The 20522-nt window shown below is 40.6% G+C and overlaps 3 protein-coding genes across 5 annotated transcripts; 2 read left to right on the top strand and 1 right to left on the bottom strand.

Moving 5' to 3' along the window:
* Window positions 1-1586: 1586 nt before the first annotated feature.
* Window positions 1587-5249, top strand: LOC139814633 (BTB/POZ domain-containing protein 1). 2 transcript variants are annotated; one of them, XM_071781049.1, is made up of 6 exons: window positions 1587-2185; window positions 2329-3036; window positions 3113-3272; window positions 3364-3521; window positions 3610-3844; window positions 3932-5249. In XM_071781049.1, exons 1-6 carry the CDS (start codon window positions 1839-1841, stop codon window positions 4091-4093), a joined length of 1770 nt encoding a protein of 589 aa, XP_071637150.1. In that variant the 5' UTR covers window positions 1587-1838; the 3' UTR covers window positions 4094-5249. The 2 variants fall into 2 exon arrangements, with proteins under 2 accessions (XP_071637150.1, XP_071637151.1); XM_071781050.1 differs by having other exon boundaries at window positions 1588-2185; window positions 2350-3036.
* A 345-nt stretch (window positions 5250-5594) lies between these two features.
* On the top strand, window positions 5595-13911 carry LOC139814091 (uncharacterized). 2 transcript variants are annotated; one of them, XM_071780075.1, is made up of 16 exons: window positions 5595-5875; window positions 5943-6048; window positions 6126-6258; window positions 6355-6468; window positions 6542-6663; window positions 6744-6940; window positions 7019-7167; window positions 7253-7318; window positions 7421-7578; window positions 7666-8598; window positions 8674-8907; window positions 8998-9062; window positions 10642-10745; window positions 12348-12392; window positions 12487-12696; window positions 12902-13064. In XM_071780075.1, exons 2-16 carry the CDS (start codon window positions 6007-6009, stop codon window positions 12931-12933), a joined length of 2604 nt encoding a protein of 867 aa, XP_071636176.1. In that variant the 5' UTR covers window positions 5595-5875; window positions 5943-6006; the 3' UTR covers window positions 12934-13064. The 2 variants fall into 2 exon arrangements, with proteins under 2 accessions (XP_071636176.1, XP_071636175.1); XM_071780074.1 differs by having other exon boundaries at window positions 5597-5875; window positions 12924-13911.
* On the bottom strand, window positions 13684-20169 carry LOC139814093 (uncharacterized). The gene is made up of 7 exons (XM_071780077.1): window positions 19720-20169; window positions 19576-19633; window positions 19347-19447; window positions 19047-19245; window positions 18826-18977; window positions 18467-18704; window positions 13684-18344 (listed from the first exon to the last, which is right to left on the bottom strand). The coding sequence occupies exons 1-7, from the start codon at window positions 19990-19992 to the stop codon at window positions 18175-18177; spliced, it is 1191 nt and encodes a 396-aa protein (XP_071636178.1). The 5' UTR covers window positions 19993-20169; the 3' UTR covers window positions 13684-18174.
* Between the last annotated feature and the right edge of the window lie 353 nt (window positions 20170-20522).

Genomic DNA, 20522 nt, shown 5'->3' with positions numbered 1-20522 from the left:
GTGATCGCGGCTTAAACAGAAATTATCGCGATCACTGCGAATTACTCCACTGTATATTTTAATTGACTCATGCTCATAATTTCCTAAATATAGCAATCACAATCCTAATTATAGAAATTTCGCGTTTATAATGTACAAAGCAGCTACGGCAGTAATCGCGACTAAAAGAGATTATCGCGATCACTGCTAATTATTCTAGTGCATATTTTAATTGACTCATACACATAATTTTCTAAATATAGTAATCACAACATTAACTATAAAAATTTTGCGTTTCTAATCTACAAAGCAATTACAAGCAATGATCATGACTAAAACAGGAAATTATCGCGATCACCACTAATTATTTTACCGCATATTTTAACAGACTCATGCATGATATATTTTCTAAATATAAAGCAAGAACAACATTAGTAAAAAATTTCGAGTTAAACTAATTAATCTAGAAGGCAACTGTAGGCAATGATGTAAAAAATGATCGTGATCTGCCAATTATTATCATCTATAAATTTCGCTAATTATTACAAATATACAAATACTGCACATCTTTCAATTTGTTTATGCATAATTATTCTGTAGAAAATTTATCGTATTATTATTACTGTTGCAATATCGCTACGAGTAATACTACGACCGCACGAAGTTAGAATCTCACGAATCCGTCGTACGGAGTTAACAGAACTGTCGCACGTACGCGCCACTCGCGCCAGCTAACGCCATCCCGCGATGGCAAGTGACGCTACGGTTGCACGGAGGTTTACTCGACGAATCTGTCGCATATTCGTATTATCGACGAAAAAACAGTACCTAGTGGCAGATTTTTTTATCAGGCGCGCGTCTAGGGCTTCAGTGCTGCAGAGGCCTTCAAAATCGGTGTAATCCAGCGGTCCAGAAGGGTCACAATTCACTGAACGTATATCCTGGTAGATCCCGGGCACACAGAAGCATTCGATATGCCGCACTCGCGATATCCGTATGTATAACGATCGTACCACAGCGTTCGCGTCACGACCGACACTTTACGAGACACTTCTGACGGTTCTTCGTGCGCGAGAGCTACTTTTGGAGCCCTGACGATCGCGAGATATACGGAAGGATTCGAACTCGATCTCACCCGCCGCGATGCCTTCCGTTAACTGAGACTGATGGGGTCAACCGTCTTTATCGACGAGCGATATTGCGATTCTCGAAGTATCGCAAGAGCGGAGCGTCGATTGGCTCCCGCAGTAATATTTGCTCCAATTACACTTCGCGCATTCGATTTCGGAGCAAGAGAGAGAAAGAGAAAGAGAGAGAGGGAGAGAGAGAGAGAGAGAAGACAGAAACAAGTGCAGAAAGTGCAGTTCGAACGAGCAGAGATTTAATATATAAAAATTAAGTTTAAAATATCGCAATATGTATAAATATCAAAGACGATACAACAAATGCATTGTTATAGGAAATATAATAGACAGCAGCTAATTACTCGGCAGCTGATTATTAAAGCGAGATATTTTAGGTTTCATTCGTGCCGACGCGCGGATCTATCATCCCTCGAAATCCCTTCCTCTCGCCTACTGGGGAGCGAACGGCCGGGGGAAGGGGGAACGGTCAACGGTGAGGAGCCGCGGCAGCAGGATGTCGCTGTAGCGCGCGTCGTCGTGCGTGCATGTCTCTCGGCGTCTTGACGCATCTCGTTCTCGGCGAGAACCCGGCGCGCTCGGAGGAGAGGATCGCGATCGCGGCTCGGGGATAACCAGGGTGAGGACCGCGCCCGCCGCCGCTCGCGTTGGCGCGAGGCGACGCGATTAAATGAGACGGGGCAGTATCTGGACAAGTACTACGTCTGGTGCGCGAACATGTCTACGGAGACCGCCCTGAACGACGTGCCGAATATTGCGTCGCGGATGCAGGGCCTGCGACTGATGGCGGCGCATCCCGAGGACGAGCGCGACGTCACGACGACCGAGAACGCGACGCTGGCTGCCGGCGGCTCGACGGCCTCGACGGCAGCGGCCAGCAGCGGTGGCGTCGTGGCCGACGGCAGCGGCAGCGGCAGCAGCGGGCCGTCGTCGTTGAGGGAGCCGCTGCGAAACATCACCCTCTCCCGGGCGCGGCGCGCGCTCAACTTCGTCGGCGACGAGGACCAGCCGCCGAGCTCGTCGTCCGCCGCGCGGAGCGAGGCCTCGTTCCCGAACAGCGATAAGTAAGCAATTTTACTCCGCCCGGAGTAAGATAACGCGTGGAATTAGCATTGCTTGTCCAAGTTTCTTTGAATGTTTTTCGAAAAAACTCAAAGTATTTATTATGATCTTCGGCGAGATTGTTAGTATTTGTTATTTGATATAGTCGTATTCTTGGCACTTTCAGCCGGCCACCTATTAACGCGGCAAACACATCGTATTTGGATGGACGAGCGCAGAATAACGCTACTTTGGAGAACTCCACCACGCAGAATCAACCTGCAGTTATGTACAACTGGCAAGGTACAAAGGCAACGATGCGCGAAAGGATTGTATTCCTCTTTAACAATGAAATACTGTCAGACGTGACTTTCCTGGTGGGAAGAGGCGCGCAACAACAACGTATACCAGCTCACAAACTAGTCCTGTCCTCTGGAAGTGCTGTATTCGACGCAATGTTTAACGGAACGCTTGCGACAGCTTCTTCGGAAATAGAAGTACCTGATGTAGAGCCTGCTGCATTTTTGGCAGTGCTCCTTTTTCTATACACTGATGAAATACAGATAGATCCCGAAACTGTGATGACGACGTTATATACTGCTAAGAAATACGCGGTGGCCGCTTTAGAGAAGCATTGCGTTGATTTTTTGAAAAATAATTTGACGAGTGACAATGCTTTTTTGCTGTTGACGCAAGCCCGTCTCTTTGACGAACCGCAATTAGCCTCGGTATGTTTGGACACCATAGACAGATTCACGACTGAGGCCTTCAATGCAGATGGATTCACAGATATCGATATCGATACATTGATGATAGTCTTAAAAAGAGATACTCTTCGTGTTAGGGAATCTAAACTGTTTCAAGCTGTTCTAAGGTATGTTCCAATGCTGTGGGTGGGAGGGGTGAAATGTGTACCGTTCATTCTACATAATACTTATATTTTTGTACAGGTGGTCAGAAGCTGAATGTGTAAGGCAGCAATTATCAGTTACTCCAGAAAATCAACGTCTGGTCTTGGGCGATGCTTTGTCTTTGGTTCGTTTTCCCCTTATGTCGAAAGAGGAATTTACAGCGGGTCCAGCGCAATCTGGATTGTTAAATTATTCAGAGGCTAGTATTACAACATTCTTTCGATACATATGATAATTGTTACATTTAAGCTAAAAGGTTAACACTAAAAATTTACAATTAAATTTTATAGGTCTTATCTTTATTCTCGTATTTCATACTGAATCCCAAACCTGCGGTGGGATTTCTAACGATGCCGCGATGTTGCATGACAGGCAAGGAACAGACTGTATGCAGGTTTCAACATACAAAGAGTAGATGGGGATATTTCGGAACTAGTGATCGCATTCGGTAAAAAATTATAATCCGTATTCCGTGCGTATAGTTAACGATGGAAATCACCGATGCCCGATGTAATCGAACATTTTAATTCTTGCAGATTTAGTGTGGATAGACGTATCTTTCTACTTGGTTATGGAGTTTACGGTAGCACGCAAGAACCAGCGATATATGAAGTAACAGTCGAATTAATTCACACCGCATCAGGAAAGGTGATAGCTACAAATGCAACAAGTTTCAGCTGTGATGGATCAAAGTACACATACCGTCTAATGTTCAAAGAATTAGCGGAAATCTTACCAAATACGATTTATACGGCATCAGCAACTTTCAAGGTTGTTATGTTGTATTTTGCTGTATCTGATTTATTATTTAATTATTATATACGGGAATATGTAAATAAAAAAATATTTATTTTTCAGGGGCCATACTCATATTATGGCACAAAAGGAATGAAAAGCGTGTTGGTGGATTGTGATTCAGGAAATGGGAAAGTTAAATTCAAATTTAGCAGTGAGTTGGGAGATAATAATGGCACATCTACTGATGAAGGTCAAATACCCGAGCTTATCTTTTACATGTAATATCATTCGCGTATAATGACATTCCTGGTACTTGCTTGACTGAATATCAGATAAATTACCTAAATCATGTATAAAATATGCCGGATTTTGTCAATTATAATATCTTGTGATCGTTTAAAGCAGTGATTTGATTTAAAGAAGTGATCTATGGGCATGCCAAAGGAGTTAACCCAAGATTTTTTCATAATTTTATAGATAATGCATCTTGATTTTATTAAATAAGTTTGATAAATTCAACGCTTAAGAGATACGCAAATCTTATAATATAGTATCTACAATAAATCAACAATGCTATTATATACATTTTGATCTTTCCGCAAATATTACGGAATATATTATTCGTCTTTCGGATTTAAGTATTAAGATTATTTGAATGTATTACCTGTAGTTCATACGTTAATTATTAATTATACAAGTAAGATCGATGTTTAGAATTGGAGATGTATAATCTATTTTTCTATCGTTTTAATTGAGATTCGTGTAAACCAAAAAATATAGTTGTATAACAATGTTGAAAAAAAGATCACGAAAATAAGTACAAGAGGGAGATTAACCAAAAGAATGTGTACGCTCTGATTTCGCCTAAACATTTCTCGTTCGGAATATGTATATTAATATAATTTGAAATTGTAAGTATAGTTGAATATGTAGCACTTCTCAATGCAAAAGTAATTAACGCAATAAAAGCCTAAAGCATGTGAAGTATTTTTTAGTAAAAGTTAGTATTTTGGTAGTCACAGTGCGAAGAGCAATGTAGAATCTGATCGAATCTTGTTGCTGTAACTAAATACGAAAAATAGTCGAACGAAAGTAATATAAAACACCATTTTTTATTGTTCTCTAATAAAATTTTATCTATTTATTTGATGATTTATTTCAAATTTAATAGAATTTTTATGTATTTCCTTATTAACGATTCGAGAAAACATATTTGAAGTTTGAGTTTTGTTAATAATGAATGGTGCTAGCTAACGAGATAACATTGTTATCCTTAGCATCTTTAGAGATAAGCATACTGCATAGACGTAAGTCCGATATTGTTTTCCTCAAAATATAGCGCGCATATACCATTTTATTTATGAATATATTTAATCATATAGATAGAAAAGATGTACATGTAATGTTAAATAATTAAATAGATTTATTCCGCAAAATATTCTTTTGCGACATTAATATCATCACCCTTTTTAACATGCTTTTTTTGTTTTTTTATTAAAATAAATCGTGCATTAAAAAATATTAAATATTTTTTTTATGAGATTATTATAAATCTGTTATCGATGATTTTGTTTAATATTAATATTGAACAAAAATGCTATTTGTACAGATAAAGGTTATTTATGGAAAAGTTTGTAATTTATAGAGATAATCTACGCGTTGCTTTCTTTGGACACCTTGTATAACATCGTTGACAGCTGTCGTGACTGGTTACAGTGGTTACTGCGCAGGTTCCGCGAATCTGATTCGCACGTCTAAAATATCGGTGCGTTCCGAAAGTCATCGAAAGAGCATTTCGGTCTTTCTATCCGCGAGATTAGTTACGATCGAGCGAATTTTTATTATAATTCGACATTTAACTACCGGTACGTGAAAAATACGTGATCGCAGTAGGACTTTAATGAAGCTTAAGCATTTAAAGTAGTCGCCTGTGTAAAGTGTGCGCGTTTGTCAATCCATATGTGACTGTCAATCTCTTTTATCCTGAGGCTTTAACCTATCACCCATCACACCAAATGATTTATGAGCTTTGGTGTTTGGCGGAGTTTTATGGCGCGTGCTGAGGTAAATTGTTGCATTTTTTCCTTCCGAATCCATCAACTGGTGGCTCACTTTTAATTGAAATTCGCAGCCCACGAAAATGTTGGGGTCATGAGAATTGCCACATTGCTTCCAGAAGTGTACATTTTATCTCTATGGCTAAGGGAAAAATAAGAGGTTCTGACTCCAACAATAAGGTATGTGTGTTGCAGTTGCGATTCACGTGAGTGATCATTGTATCTTTACAAATTGATATGGTATATTTTGTCATTAGATAACAGCATCAAATGCAGCATTCAAAAATGGAGAAACCTATACGTCGGAATTTGAGATTAACGAGACACCACCCAGCGCTAGAACCTTACTTACTAAGGGCTACACGCAGGATGAAATTAATTCGTTTTCAGGTAAATTTTCTTTTATCTTGACTTATGTTACACGTTCTTTATATGAATGTATGTATCGATATTCTATATTATTGTATATTATGCGTTAACTTATAGGAGCAACTGTATCGACACGTGGGCGTTTTATGACAGAACAAGAAAAGTTACGTTGTCCAAATGAGAGGCCATTGTATCTTTATATACAGGGACATACAAAACATAACGTTGATTGTACGTATCGTATCATTTTTTTTATATTTTAATATTACTGATTCGCGTATCTAATAGATATTTTATTTTACAGTGGCGATACAAAAGATCAATGAAATTATTAAAACGGAACATCAGAGTTCTCTAAACAGACCAAGCAGATTTACAAATGCTCCGCCACCTCTTATGAGCTTACATTCTGGAGTAACAAGTGTGGTAAATAACATCTTTTATTTATATCTCATTTACAATTTTAACAAGTTTTCTTGTGTATTAACTGATGTGCAATTTATTAGGAAAAGATTTGTGTTGGTATCGAGAATGCGCCACAAGGTTTTGACTTACGCGGGCGAATATTAGGCGTTGGTGATGCAAATTTAATGTATATTAGAGGCGAGACTGGGGCAAATGTAACCTTAAGAGGAAGAGGATCTCAGTTTATTGATCCAGTTTTGGGAGCAGAATCTCCAGAACCACTTCACTTGTATATAGAGTAAGAACGCCTGAGATTTTGTGGCATGTAGTGATTATAATCAGATAAGATATAATTAATAAAATACTATTTCTTTAGGCATCCGAAGTCAGAAGCACTGCAAAATGCAAAACAATTGGCCATTAACTTAATTCAAACGATACAGTCCGAATTACAGACCTATATTCAACAACAGCCACCACCAGTACAACCTCAGCAAGTCATAGAGCAATCCCAAATACCGCAAAGTATGTATTTATTGTTCTTACTTTGCAGAACTAAGATAACTATTTATTCATACATAAATTGTATGTGATTCTTTTCCGCTTACAGCTCAATTCCAAACTATGAATATCGGTAGCTTAGGCCAACCAAACATGGTCGCAATACAGCATCAAGGTAGGATATACAAATCATGCATTATTAGTAATTGTTATAAAGATACAATTTTTTCAAACTGACATACATTTTTTAATATATATTTTACACCTTATGTAACAGATATTATACAACATTCACAAAGTAATGTTGTAACCTTGCCTGCAACAATTCTTACGGCTACCGTAGCTGGTACTCCAGGACCTGGTGTATCAGTTCCTCCTCCAGGAGTACATATACCACCTCATACTGGACCATTAGTTCCACCCCCACAAGCTCAGGTGATTAAACTCAAATTAAGTACATAAAGCCGCTTGAAAAAAAAAAACAATTCTTTGTAACAAATTTTATTCTCTCTCTTATTAAAGGAAATACAAACTTTTATGTCACCACCACCTGTTGGACAAGTACAATTAATCGGTCCTCCGTCAACAGTAAGCCAAGTTCAATATCAGATACATCCTGGTCAACCATTACAAATCCAAGGACTTCAACCAGGATCGCAATCCTCGCCACAGCCTGTAGCGCAAATGTATGTCATGAGTCAACCGCCGCCACAAAATCCGGCGCAGCAGAGTTTCATAACGAGCAGCAACGCGCCGGTGAGTGGGGCAGTGTCGTATGTATATACGCAACCGAACATGCAAAGGCCCGCTACGCCATCCCAAGGAATTATCGAAACCGTTAATGTGAATTTGCAACAACCTCCCCCAGCGGCGCCGCTCAATATAACGCAACAACCGCCACCGCCATTGTTGCATCTTCATTTTCCGCCACCAAACTTCCCACCGAATCAACCACCTCCTCCCGTCCCGCAAACCTATCAGATACAGTATCAACAGGTACAGGCACCCGTGTCACAGTCGCAAACGCAGTTTGTCTTGCAGTCTGGCGAGCATATCGTTCCGCCTCAGTTACAACAGAATCATGAACAATCTCAACATATGATACCTCATCAATTCGAAGGTCACGCACCGCCATTTCATTTACAAGTACCTCCACCACCGTCTGCGCAAACTTTCCTAGTACCTAACGCTCAGTCTCCTCATCATCCACAACCGCCACTTCCTCCCGGCGGTGAAATTCAGCATCAGCAAGAGGGCCCGGACCAGGGACCGTTGCCGCAGCCGGTACCCCCTCCGCAAATAGTACCACCGCCGTCAATCAGCCAGATGTCGAATTCCATGAATATTCTTACCAGCGTACCACCACCAACGCAACCGCCTCCACCGCAAAATGCTCCGTGGCTATACCAAGCTCAGCAGCCACAGCAGATGCCACAACCACAAGGGCAATTGCAGGTAATGACGCTTGACATTTAGTGTTCTTTGTTTGACGCGTGAAAAATATGTGATGGCCTAATCAATTATTTATAGATGCAATTGCCACCGCAGAATATACCTCTTCATAATGTACCTCCACCGCAAGTTCAAGCACAAATACAATATCATCCTCAACATCACATACAATATCAAAACGGTCATATACCGACGCAAGTACATTACACGATGCAACCGCCGCATCAGCAATTCGAGCAGAAACCCGATTCGCCAGAACAGCAAAAATCACACGGAGTAAAGAGAAGGTTCTCGGACGTTGAGGGAGGTCAGGTAAAGTGCGATCTGCAAATATGTACGCATCAGATTGAAATGTGCGATAGAAATCATTCTTACAAATCTCTTTTAAAATATATGTCACAGGAACCACCACCGCCGCCACCACCATACCAATGTGCTCCGTTACCTGCGCAACGGCACGGCACAGGGTAAGTCGAAGAAAGAGAGAATATAATTATTTTTAGAGATTATTTATAGAGATGCTATAATGTATAAATTAATGTAACTGATAAAGTTACATTATATACTCCTTGTGTACAAAATGTAAACATTATGTGTACAGTAAGGAGGATTAATTCGCTGGGTTATAGTATCTTTACTTATCGGCGTAAAAAAATCAAGGTGAATTAAAAAGAGAGAACTAGTTATTTCTTATTCTTCTCGTTATACATTTTAATATTTCGATGAATAGCACACGTGTTGATTATTAAAGATCCAGCGACCGATAAGTCAGGCTACTATGACTCATCGAATTAATGCACCTTATTGTATCTATGTACCTATGTACATATTACCTATGTATAATAGAGGAGTATATAAACTAACGTAACTTTTTACTAATTTTATATAACTAGTTATACCTTGGTAGACTGTGATGAAAAAAAAACTTATGTGCTTGAATAAAGTTGGTCTACCAAGTGTGTAAAATTCTAAATAAATACTACTAAGAAAGCTGATGATTTTCAGAATCATAGGATACTGTAGCATAAACGTGCAATGAATTTAATCGAAGATTAGAAAGAACTTTATCGATATGAAGAAAGAAATTGATAAAGAAACGAACTGCTTCAGATCGCTTATGCTTCACTTGTAGCAAGTGCAAATTTTGTAAATTATTGTAGAATTACATGAAGAAAATGTAAGTCATTATTGTCATTTTCTTACAGAAACCTGCTTTTGCATTATAAGGTGTTGCACAATAATATTAAAAGGGCAGAAAAAGAAATTTTAATATTTTATGAGATTTTTATATAATAGATATTTTTTATTCACAGATATTCATTGCTATTCTCCAAAATTTAGTACGTTAATAACTATACGGACAAGAATTATTAGCTGCAAGATCTAGATATATCCATGTTAAGATATAAATTATTTTTGAGCTTGTGAACTCAGAGCTTTTAGAAATAATTTAATTTGATAGAAAATTTCAACTTTGCGTTGTTTATAAATATTTAATAATTTTGGAATCATGGATATATCTTGCTCTTTCACACACACAGAATATTATTCCTTTTTTTGAATCTCGCATGGTTGTATAGATTTAAAAAAAAATATGAAGCAATTTTATTATCTTTGCAAAATATAGTGCAAAGATAATAATATACTTGCATTTTCCTCATGTTATACATAAATCTATATTAGAATCATTAAATACAGCTTTTGCCAGAATCACCAATTATATGTTCCTTTAGTATAAGTAATGATCCAAAAGAGACGAAATATGTGATGATATAGTTGCTATTTTGCAGAATAGAAGTTAAAATAATCATAGATGGATTATTTGAACGTATATTGTAATGTTCTGCGACATTACAATTACGTTCTTAAGAACATTCTAAATGTAAGTTTCGACATCATTAACTGTGATCTGGTAAAACCAGGTATTTTCCATATTTCAGAAGTATCCGAGGGTGTGCATCAGGTGATTTTTGTCTTAATGCTTGAAACGTTTCTGTACAATCGTTATTTTGGAATTAATAATTCGCACCTGCATTGTTTAAGCAGAGAAGGTGATCGACAACAGCAAGTCTTACACGGTCCATCACCCACACCTGCGGGTCTGCCACATGGAGATCGAAACAAGATGCTAATGCCACCTCCACATCCAGGTCTGTAACTAAGAGTATTTAGCCTGAAAAATTGCTGGGTATCTTTTGAAAATTGAAAATGCAACAGAATATTATAAAAAGATATGTCAGTAAAAAGATTGTATTTTTGAAGGCATTTATCTTTAATTACTTAATCGAGACTTTGGATTCCTTCTTTAATACAACTTTGTTATTGGCAATTACCCGATATAATATAATCATTTAGCTATAATTTGGGTATGAAAAGTAATTAAATTTACTAAATATGTTTCGGATAGATATCTAGCATTGTTTTCTTAATACTCTTAGACCGTAGTATATTATTATTGTAAATAATATTTTGCGGTAAGCATATTTATAAAAACTTTCCTTGATCTTTTTTAATTTACGTCTTAGCGAATTGCTTTTTTACGCATTTGTTGAGGGTACCTGCAGAGACGGACATCCGGAAATAACATGGATTATTGCAATCTCACATTACATAGAATGCTTTGATATATATAGTTATCTTTAAATTTATTTTTATTATTTTAGATTAGACAAAAAAGAGCACTGCACGTGTTACATACAGTTGCGAAGGTGTCTCAAGTATATTAATTTCAATGCTTTTTTTTATAGTGCCCTTTTTATTAAATAAATCTGCATTTTCAGATGCAAGTGTAACCTGTGATTTTCTACTTCAGTGTTTGTTTATCCAGTATTAACAATACTTAATACTATTAGATTATATTACATATTATACATATATATATTTTTCGTGTTACTGTTTTAAGTTCAATGTGCCTTGGACTTTATATTTCTTAGGTTAAACATACGTCTCCACCAGAGATTACTACCAAGGAGGGATATAGATGACTACTACGTTTAAAAAGTTATATATATTTAATGTTATATATTATGTAACATTAATACGGAATAACACATGATTTGTATATCATATAGTGATATCGTTTTTATTGTTGCAGTGTTCTGAGCAGTTATCTGTTATGGAAAAAGTCGAAGAAATTTGAAGAATATATAGTTTTAATGATTAAATAAACTTTACATCCAGATAGCAAATAACTGTATGGCTTCAAATTTTTAGCGTAATTGATAACCATCTAATACACAAGAACGTAAACATTGCATTGCTTGCTTTCAGACTCAAATAGTGATTGCCAAATCGCTCTACTGATTTGGCAATGGTTAATGGCGTGAAATATTGTCCTAATATTAATTTAGTCTTGTAAGATTAGAGATGAATTTAGAAAACTAAATTTCTGTTTATTGCTACAGTGATACGTCTCAAGCGGAAGATGAAAACCGGCAGCAGTCTTCTTATTATACAGATACAATCTTGGCAATTGTCTCGCAACTAGATTTGCATCTAAATTCAGAAAAAAAATTAATTTTACATTTTTTATTCGTAAACGATAACATATCATTCAATATAGATATTGGAATCGTCAAGATTAATTATGCGTGTATGCGCGTTTTGTTGGATATAGCGAGAATTTTTAAGTTTATTATTACATTACAATATTTCATCGCATAATTGCCATGTTAAATACAATATTATGTTACGTATAGTTACTTAAGAATATATATTCTATTCTCTTCATATCATGTATCTTAATCGTTTAGGTGAAAAACGGAACCTGGACCAAAAGCTTGCAGGACTATCTTCAGGTACGGTGTATGATATGTCGTTATATCGATAAATATAAAACATATTTTATATTTCCCATGCAAATTTAGATTGTATGATATATTTTGTAAATAGGAAATGATCAAAATATAATTGCTGAATCTGGAAATATTCATGTCGGCAATGGTCCACCTCTACCGCCTCCACCTTCGTCACAGGCGCCATGGCAAAGTCATCACATGAGGGTTCCTTGGTATAGACCACCGTCAAGGGAAGGGGAACCTACCGGAGTTTGTCCTGGATTACCTCCTATTAATCTGCCTCCGCCTCAGATCAGGCCACGAGGTAGGCATTTGATTTATTCATCGCATCAAACTAATTTTTACCGTAAGATCTTAAACATCCTATTTTTTTCTCGTTGCGATTAATCGATTCTTTTTTATTACATCAACCTTTTTTTCAATATAAATAATAAAAGTTAAAGATAAAAAACCTCTATATTATCGTAATTCTTTTACGCACAATATGTGACGATTTAAAAATCTTCAAGGACGTGGTGGTGCTGTCCTTAGGTCTCGCTGACGGTAATCGCTCTCCCACTCAGAACGCCGCGTTAGAGCAGTCGTTGAACGTCGAGTACAATCAAATGCCGCCCTATACGACGAAACCGCCGCCTTACAATGCGCATCCATTGATGCAGTCGATTTGCAATCCGCCGCCACCACCGCCGCCGCATCACCAACAACCGCGGCCGCAGCATCCTCCACAAACAGTGCAGCATTATCAGGTGCCGATATCTCAGACATATCAGCCACCGACATCCTGTCCGCCGTGGATGAACTGAAAGTCGTAATACTACAAGCGGCGTTTCTTGCTCCGTTTCTTGTATCTTGATGATGATCGATGCGATTTGATGAAAGCGACGATTTTTCAATGGGTGACATAATAACAGAGCGACGAAAATCAAGCTGCAAGGATCTGATGTAAATGAACAGTTGGAACTGCATTGTGTTATTTGCACTCAATTGTATGTTCCTTACGACAGTTATAATTTAATAATCTATTTCAAGGAGGGAGAATACTGAACAGTGTGTAAAAATTTGTAAAAATGTTAAAGATTATTTATACTGTATAATTTAAATTTGGTATACTAAGAGAAAGAAAGAAAGAGAGGACGCTAGTGAGAAAGAGAGAGAGAGAGAGAAAAAGAGAGGTAATGTAAGATTACGTAATGAAAATAATGTTGGCGAGATAGATACTTATTAATTGTAGAGTTCATCTTGATGATCACTCAAAGAATGTGATTCTTGTATAGCATATGTATGTATGGAGAAATAATAATAGTGTTATTTTATTTTGATGGACAAACAGGTCTACCATTGCTCGTCCGAGGATTATTTGTTTTTCGCGTACTCTCACGCGAGTAATAATCCATCTTATATATTTCCTCTCGGTAAAACTATCATCTCTCCCATTTACTTATAGATAGATATATAACATGTATAACAATGTATGCAGTTTTTTATGCAAAACCAATAATAAACCGTTATTGCCAATTAAGTAGCTACTTTTACACCGACAGCCTCTGCATATCGTCGCGTTTCTGCCGCGCGGAATGGATTGCCGTTTTCCACGTCAACGCGATTTGGCAAACAGCGATAAAACCGCACCGTTCCCATTTACAGCGAGCAATCGTCGCAATTAGCTCCGTTAAATGCCGCTAGGTTGACGGGAGGAGGGAGTAGCAGCGGCGGCGATCAAATCCTCACCAAGGCGTCCGTGTTCCGGGGGCAGGCAAGGGGGTGGCAGGGGACGAAGTTCCGCTCGATACAAATTCGATAAAGCCGCTGGCGGCCCGCAGGACTCGCTCGTTATCCGGATCTGGCGGTCTGTTAGCCGCTACGTCAGAAAACTTGCAGCCTTCGTCGTGTTACGCGACCGCCGCGTACCCGATACTTTGGGGAAGTTTAATTTGCCGGGTAGCGGGACGCCCTGGATCGCCGTCGTTGCGAATTCTTTCTCCGGAAGCGAAACCTCGAGAGAGAATTTTTGCCGCGTATTCACGCGACTCGAAGCGTCGCTATTAATCTCCGAGGAGCTCAATGCTCAAAATGCACGAAAAACGATAAGGAAAAATGGCTTCAATATTAAACTTGACGATGCATATTTTGTTGAATACAATTCTTAAAATACATAATATGTTAATAGAATTATTTCAATATGAAAATCTTAAAACATTCGTCAAATATGGAACATCGCGTACGAAGAAACGATCTGTAAAATATCGTCACTGATCGTTAGCGTGAAGCTTAACGCGAACGACCGTGTTACACGTGTATGAATGCTATGAATTAACAAATTACACGCGTCGATTGCGATATTGATCGGTAACCTTCCTCCACGCGGGAAATATTTTGTGCTTCGTTGGACAACAGGTAAAGGCTGTGTCTCGGCTATTCCGAATATATAGAATCGATCATCGTAATCAGAGCCATCGTCTGAATCGGTTACCACATCACAGGGATGCTCGCTGCGGCCATAATCGCTTTTCGGTAATGTCGCTTTGTCCGTCGTCGTCTCATCAGCTTGTCGCAGCGGCGATCGCTTTTCGACGTGCCCGCCGAAAATTTCCGAAAGACTTCGGCCTCGAAAGCACTGTCGAACGTACATCCGGAAACACCAAGGTTTACACCGGTTCAGCCACGTGAAAAAGACATCTTTTTTTAAATAGAAAATCATAATTGTATAATAAAAATAATAATTAATGACACATTTGTTGCGTTGTGTGGGTTTTAAGATTCCCGTGATAACTTTTGCTCTTGAATCATAGACCAGATCTCATTTCCTTCCGATTTCACATCATGATTCACGTCAACCGTATCGAGAGCGATTCATTATCGGCGCTTCTGACGGATGCACATTTCCAGACGCAGGAAACCGCGACGAGCCGCGAAGGGCCCATCAATCAAGCGAGATCGAGCTCCACGCTGGTGAGACGCGCATGCAACTCGAGATCCGATCACGTTTGTCCGGCGAGCGTGCGGAATCGCGGCTACGACCGTTCCTGCGACAAGGAGAACTCGATCGGCTGCAGTTGTTGTCGGACGAGAAACGTCGGCGAGGACATTTCGGAGCTGCGGGACGAGTGCAGCGGCGGAGATGCGGTCGATACAGTGCCGAGCAGGGAGTGCGAGGAGTTCGTGCCGTCGCGCGCCGATCGCAAAAATGGATTTGCGAAATCGCTCGACCGGGACAGGTTCGCCTCTATTTGAGATATCTCGGTTTTGCGATGTTTTCGCTAAATAAACTAGCAATTATACTTGTCCTATTACATTATTGCATTAACGAGTATTATGAAAAGATGTGGCACGCTTAAAAAACGATCCTTACCGAATCTCGTAATAAAGAAGACAAACCTTGAACGCTTTAAGTCTTAAAATCATGCAAAGAGGCAAAGCGCTCTATGATTAACATATTTTGTGCCGCGTGGGTCAGGCCGTTTGATATTTTGGCTATAAAAAAAAACATAATTAATATCTGAAATTATAATTATCAGTGCAATTTTAATACCAAGAGTCATCTATAATCCATGTGGCACAAGTGATAAATTAATGAAAATGGCGCGGCATGGAACGTGTGTTGAAAGCATCTCCCGTAAAATCATCCCCCTTTCGCGAATGCAGGTATGACGTAGCGTCGAGATCGACCGACGGCGGCGAGGCTGTCAGAACGATAGAACGGATCCCGCAATCCCTGCATCCAATATCCTATCATCATTGCAAAACGCAGTGCCCGCGTTCGAACGTGGATCCCGTAAATAATCCGCCGTGCGACTCCGCACCCCACGAAAGGCACGATAAGATCGCGTGCGGCGACTTTACGGCAGACAGGGGCAAGGAGTTCGCGTCGACGAGTTGTCGCGGAACATCCATCGATCTTCATGGCAGCGCGGAGGAGGGCGTCGTTATCAACGATGGTCGGGGTCGCGGTCCGGATGTCAAAGACGCGTGGACGAGGGCGAATGCCTCGGCGACCCATCGGAAAATTGTCGATTCGATCTGGCGATGCGAGTGTCATCCGCGTGAAGACTCTATTCCGAATCTGTCGAGATCGTCGTGCGATCGTAGCCGCGACGGGTGCCACCATCGCCACGATTATCGTTGCGATTACTTCCATCGGCATTGCTGTTATCAGCAGCGCGACAGCTCGTGCATAAATGTCAAGGGGTTAATAAGAAATCTTTTTATAATACTAAGGGAAATCCCCATACGTAAAGTATCGATCGTCGCACTTCGTATACACATTGCTAACAAATTTTATAAAAAAAATATCGTTATTTTAGGTAAGAAATTGGGATGAATAAAAGGGGGTGAGACGGAGGATACGTGACTGAGGGGGATGAAAACGCCCCGCAGCTGCAATCTCTGTTTAATTCACTCTCTTCGCATCATTCATATTGCAGATGCGAGACGCGCGGGAGCGACGTCTCCGGCGAGAAAGCTCAGCACAAAAGCTGGCGCGATCAGATGCGAGGCGAGAATAGTCGATTGTACGCGCGGCAGTGTTACTCGAAGGAGTATTCTGGAATAATACCTGCCTCTCGTGAGCGGAACGACGAGGAATGCAGGGAGAAGAACGACGACGACGACGACGATGATGGCGAAGACGAGGACGACGACAGCGGCGTGGCTGTTATTAATCACAAGGACTCTATGTGCATCCTCGCTGAAAAATATAAAGCCGGCAGGAAGTGGCGCGGCAGAAGGTGCGGGGATAGGGAGCGATCGGGCGACAGGATGGGGGACAAGGACGAGTGTAACAAATCGTTGACTTCGGAAATCATCGATCAGCCGGAGTCGCCGCTCGAGATCGTAAACGCGGTTCCGCACGAGGGACCGAGCGTAAAGCACGTTTGCCGAGCTGCTGCACGTTGCGAGAACTGCGGAATCGCGGCGATCGCGAGGACGTGTGGTCGTGGATGTGGCCGACACGGGCCGCCAGAGGGTGAATTCGACCGATTGAAGTCCCCTTTGAACGAGACGGCTGCCACCCGCTGTTGCTCGAGTCGAGCGCCTTGTAGACGCGTCTTCTAATTCAATTTCGTTCCGTAAACACGTTCACGGACTTTTTACGCCAATTTTCTATTTTCTGGTTATTTTCAACGTCCAACATTTATCGCGCGCACCAGCCATTGGAATAAAAAACGATTTATAATTTATTTGAAATTGCGCTTTTACATTTTGATCCGTGCTGCATGAAAAATTTAAGCAAAATCCTCGCAACTTTTACACCTTTTTCCGTTCCAACTAAAAACTTTTTTTTTTGCAATATTTGCCCGCCGTATTAACGCAGCGAAATAGTAACAGAGTATTAAAACGCTAAACGTTGAGAATAAAAATTATGCAAATCAAATTTTCGACAAGTCCATGAAACCGTTTAGCCTGTATTGTCCGAATTAAATTAACGTTGCATAGGCGGGACAATTAACTTTTAACTCGTTTTACTCGTAATACGCATGCCAGAGAGCCAGTTTCCGTCCGGGGAAATTTTAAGCTTGCTACAGAAGCGCAGAACGTTAACGGAATTATCGAACGTAAGCATGTGCATTAAAATCCGCGGTGTCTCCGGCATTCGGCAGCCTCCGGAGAGCAGCTTTTCGCTTGCTGTACTCTTTGTGCTCGTTGTCTCGATTCTTTTCTCGCACCGTTCACCCGCAGCTTCCATGTTAATTGGCTCATCCCGCCGGTCTCTGAAAAGGATTCCGCAGCATCGCGACGCTTTTCTCTTCCCCTCGCGGAAAGTTCGGCTCTCTCTCCGAGTCCGCTAGTCTTGCACGTACGTGTCTGTTTCTTCGTCACGTTCCGACTCTACTTCGATTTCTCGACCTTTTTGCCAATCTTCCGCCATGTCGATCCAATACATGCCATTGTCCACCAGTTTTTTAAACGATTCGTCGAACTCTTCTACGTGAACGGGGTTCTCTTCGCTGTATTCTGTTTGCATATTTAAATAAATATATTTTAGTATTTTTAAAAATTTTACAATATAATTTTAATCTCTCTCTCTCTCTCTCTCTCTCTTTCTCTCTGATATTATTGTTTTGCAAAATCGTCACCTTCCTCCGCCAAGCGAGCACGCATCAATCGATTATTAAAAACACGTTGAAGTTCCTCGCCAGCTTCCATCAAGTCCTCTCGATCACCGAATTCCGTGGGGATCTCTACCCGGGCCATGACTTCGTCGAAAACCTTTTGATGCAAATTTTTTAGAATTGCTCCCGTCACCGCTGATCTCGTTGATTCTACCGATGGATTAGCGTCACTTCTTTTCTGGCGATATCGTCTGTAAGCTTTCTATGACATTCGTGACAATTGATAATTATTTCTCTTCGGTTTTCGGCATAAAACTGGCAAAATATAATATATAATAATTTTACGTAATATAATACAAAATAACTTCAGTTATTTAATTTACTTGTATAACGGACGCAGCTTCGTTTGCTCTCATCGGTGTCAGTCCTGATTCTTCGTACATCGTATCCAGCCAGGCTACTGCTTGAACGGCCTCTCCGGGTTCTATTATGTCTACCTCGCTTTCTTTTTCGTCCTCTTGCGGTTGTATATCCTCTACGGGAAGTCATGCGCACGATTTTAAATACTATTCTAGTGCGCCGAGGCGCATCTGAGTGATCTTACTCATTTTCATTTTTAGGTTCCTTCTCGTGTAGTACCCGCGGTAAGTAGCCTGTATTAGAATGGCGGCTTTCGACGCTTCCGCTTGCGAAGCTCCTGCCTTCCTCAAAATCTCGAGGGTCCTTGCTGCCGCCCGTTGCCATTGAATCATGCCGCGGGACTCGTTTAACAGCATCCTCTCGTAATGCCCGCGGAAAGCGGCCTGATTAATAACACCGAAAATGACTCAAAGAGCCGCGAGCCACGATAAAGCTCCATGATAGAGGGGTCCTCGTTAGATCTCGTATAGTAATTAGCGCATACTTGTATTAACGTGGCATGCTTCTCCGCCTGTTCCAGCGGGACCCCCGTCGCTTGCAGAATACTTTGCAGAGATACCTTGGACCTCTCGTCGCAAGTCGCGTCTAGCGGTCGAAAAGGGAGGAATTACTCTCGCATACTTTTTGCCCGTTGTGCTTTATAGAAATGTCTGGCGCGCGGCGGGTCCACCCACCGCAAAATTGTTTTTCTACATAATTCACCGTGTAATTACCGTCGCACACCTGGGCCGCTCGCATGTCTACCGCGTCCAAGTACGCGCGGAACGCCGTCTGAGCGCAAAAAAGGTAGAAAAGAATCTCTGAAATATTATTTAACTGCTGGATCCTTATCCGGCACGCGACAGTAAATTCTATACCTGAATCCTGGGCGCGGCGCGGGCGATCTGCTCTAAACTCAAGCCGCTCCGGTGAAGTACACCCACGATGGCCTGGCTCCCCAATAAAATATTGTTTACGACTTTCACCGCGACTGCAATTGCACAATTGTACCGTAGAACGCGATGCACGAGTATAGCGCGATTTATTACTTTACCGCACGCGGATGATATACACACGCGATCATTCTCCGCGACCTTTGAATTTACATAATGATTCGTGGGATAAACTGGTGTGTACCGGTGCGCGTGCATCAGTAATTAATTAGCTTAACGTTCCAATTAGCGTCTGTTTGCGAACGAATAATATCAAGACATCCAATGTTGTAAAATTGTTACATAGACGACGTTGGTACCTTTAGCATTTTCCCGTGTGATCAAAAGCGCTTCAACATAATCAGCAACGAAGCAATAAATGTTCCTCGGTTGCGAGCGTAGAACCTTTACGGATCAGATAATAATTTAATCGTCCTTTGACGTGACGGCGGTAAGTCAAATAACGATTTCATAGAGCGAACCTCGCGTGCGATGTCGGTGCATAGTTCGCGTAATCCTTCCGGGACCTTATATATGTGTTTAGCTCCATGTTTCTGGAGTAAAACGTTCATTTTCGTGATTATTGCTTCCGCCGAGTTGCTTGAATTTATCGACTCTTGCTCTTATCGCGGGTAATACGATGCGTGAAAGTTGCCAACTTTCGGTGGTAACGAGCACATTGATGAAGTTATGCATGGTGTAAGTAATGGTGATGTTATATATACTGAACTGAAGCTATATAACGGAGC

This window comes from Temnothorax longispinosus, chromosome 6, assembly GCF_030848805.1.
Source record: "Temnothorax longispinosus isolate EJ_2023e chromosome 6, Tlon_JGU_v1, whole genome shotgun sequence".
Taxonomy (NCBI): domain Eukaryota; kingdom Metazoa; phylum Arthropoda; class Insecta; order Hymenoptera; family Formicidae; genus Temnothorax; species Temnothorax longispinosus.
Note: the sequence above shows the minus strand (reverse complement) of the source record. Positions and strands in the feature narration are given on the sequence as shown.

What these genes read in the sequence shown, in the direction of transcription:
- LOC139814633 (XM_071781049.1), top strand. Translation starts at nt 1,839, where the DNA reads ATGTCTACGGAGACCGCCCTGAACGACGTGCCGAATATTGCGTCGCGG. An exon ending in CTGTTTCAAGCTGTTCTAAG is followed by an intron (nt 3,037 to 3,112) that starts GTATGTTCCAAT and finishes ATTTTTGTACAG; the next exon opens with GTGGTCAGAAGCTGAATGTG. An exon ending in GGAACTAGTGATCGCATTCG is followed by an intron (nt 3,522 to 3,609) that starts GTAAAAAATTAT and finishes TAATTCTTGCAG; the next exon opens with ATTTAGTGTGGATAGACGTA.
- LOC139814093 (XM_071780077.1), bottom strand. Translation starts at nt 19,992, where the DNA reads ATGCACGCGCACCGGTACACACCAGTTTATCCCACGAATCATTATGTA. An exon ending in GCGCCGCGCCCAGGATTCAG is followed by an intron (nt 19,634 to 19,719) that starts GTATAGAATTTA and finishes TTTTGCGCTCAG; the next exon opens with ACGGCGTTCCGCGCGTACTT. An exon ending in GAACCTAAAAATGAAAATGA is followed by an intron (nt 18,978 to 19,046) that starts GTAAGATCACTC and finishes GACTTCCCGTAG; the next exon opens with AGGATATACAACCGCAAGAG.
- LOC139814091 (XM_071780074.1), top strand. Translation starts at nt 6,007, where the DNA reads ATGGCTAAGGGAAAAATAAGAGGTTCTGACTCCAACAATAAG. An exon ending in ATTCTGGAGTAACAAGTGTG is followed by an intron (nt 6,664 to 6,743) that starts GTAAATAACATC and finishes GCAATTTATTAG; the next exon opens with GAAAAGATTTGTGTTGGTAT. An exon ending in AATGCCACCTCCACATCCAG is followed by an intron (nt 10,746 to 12,347) that starts GTCTGTAACTAA and finishes TTAATCGTTTAG; the next exon opens with GTGAAAAACGGAACCTGGAC.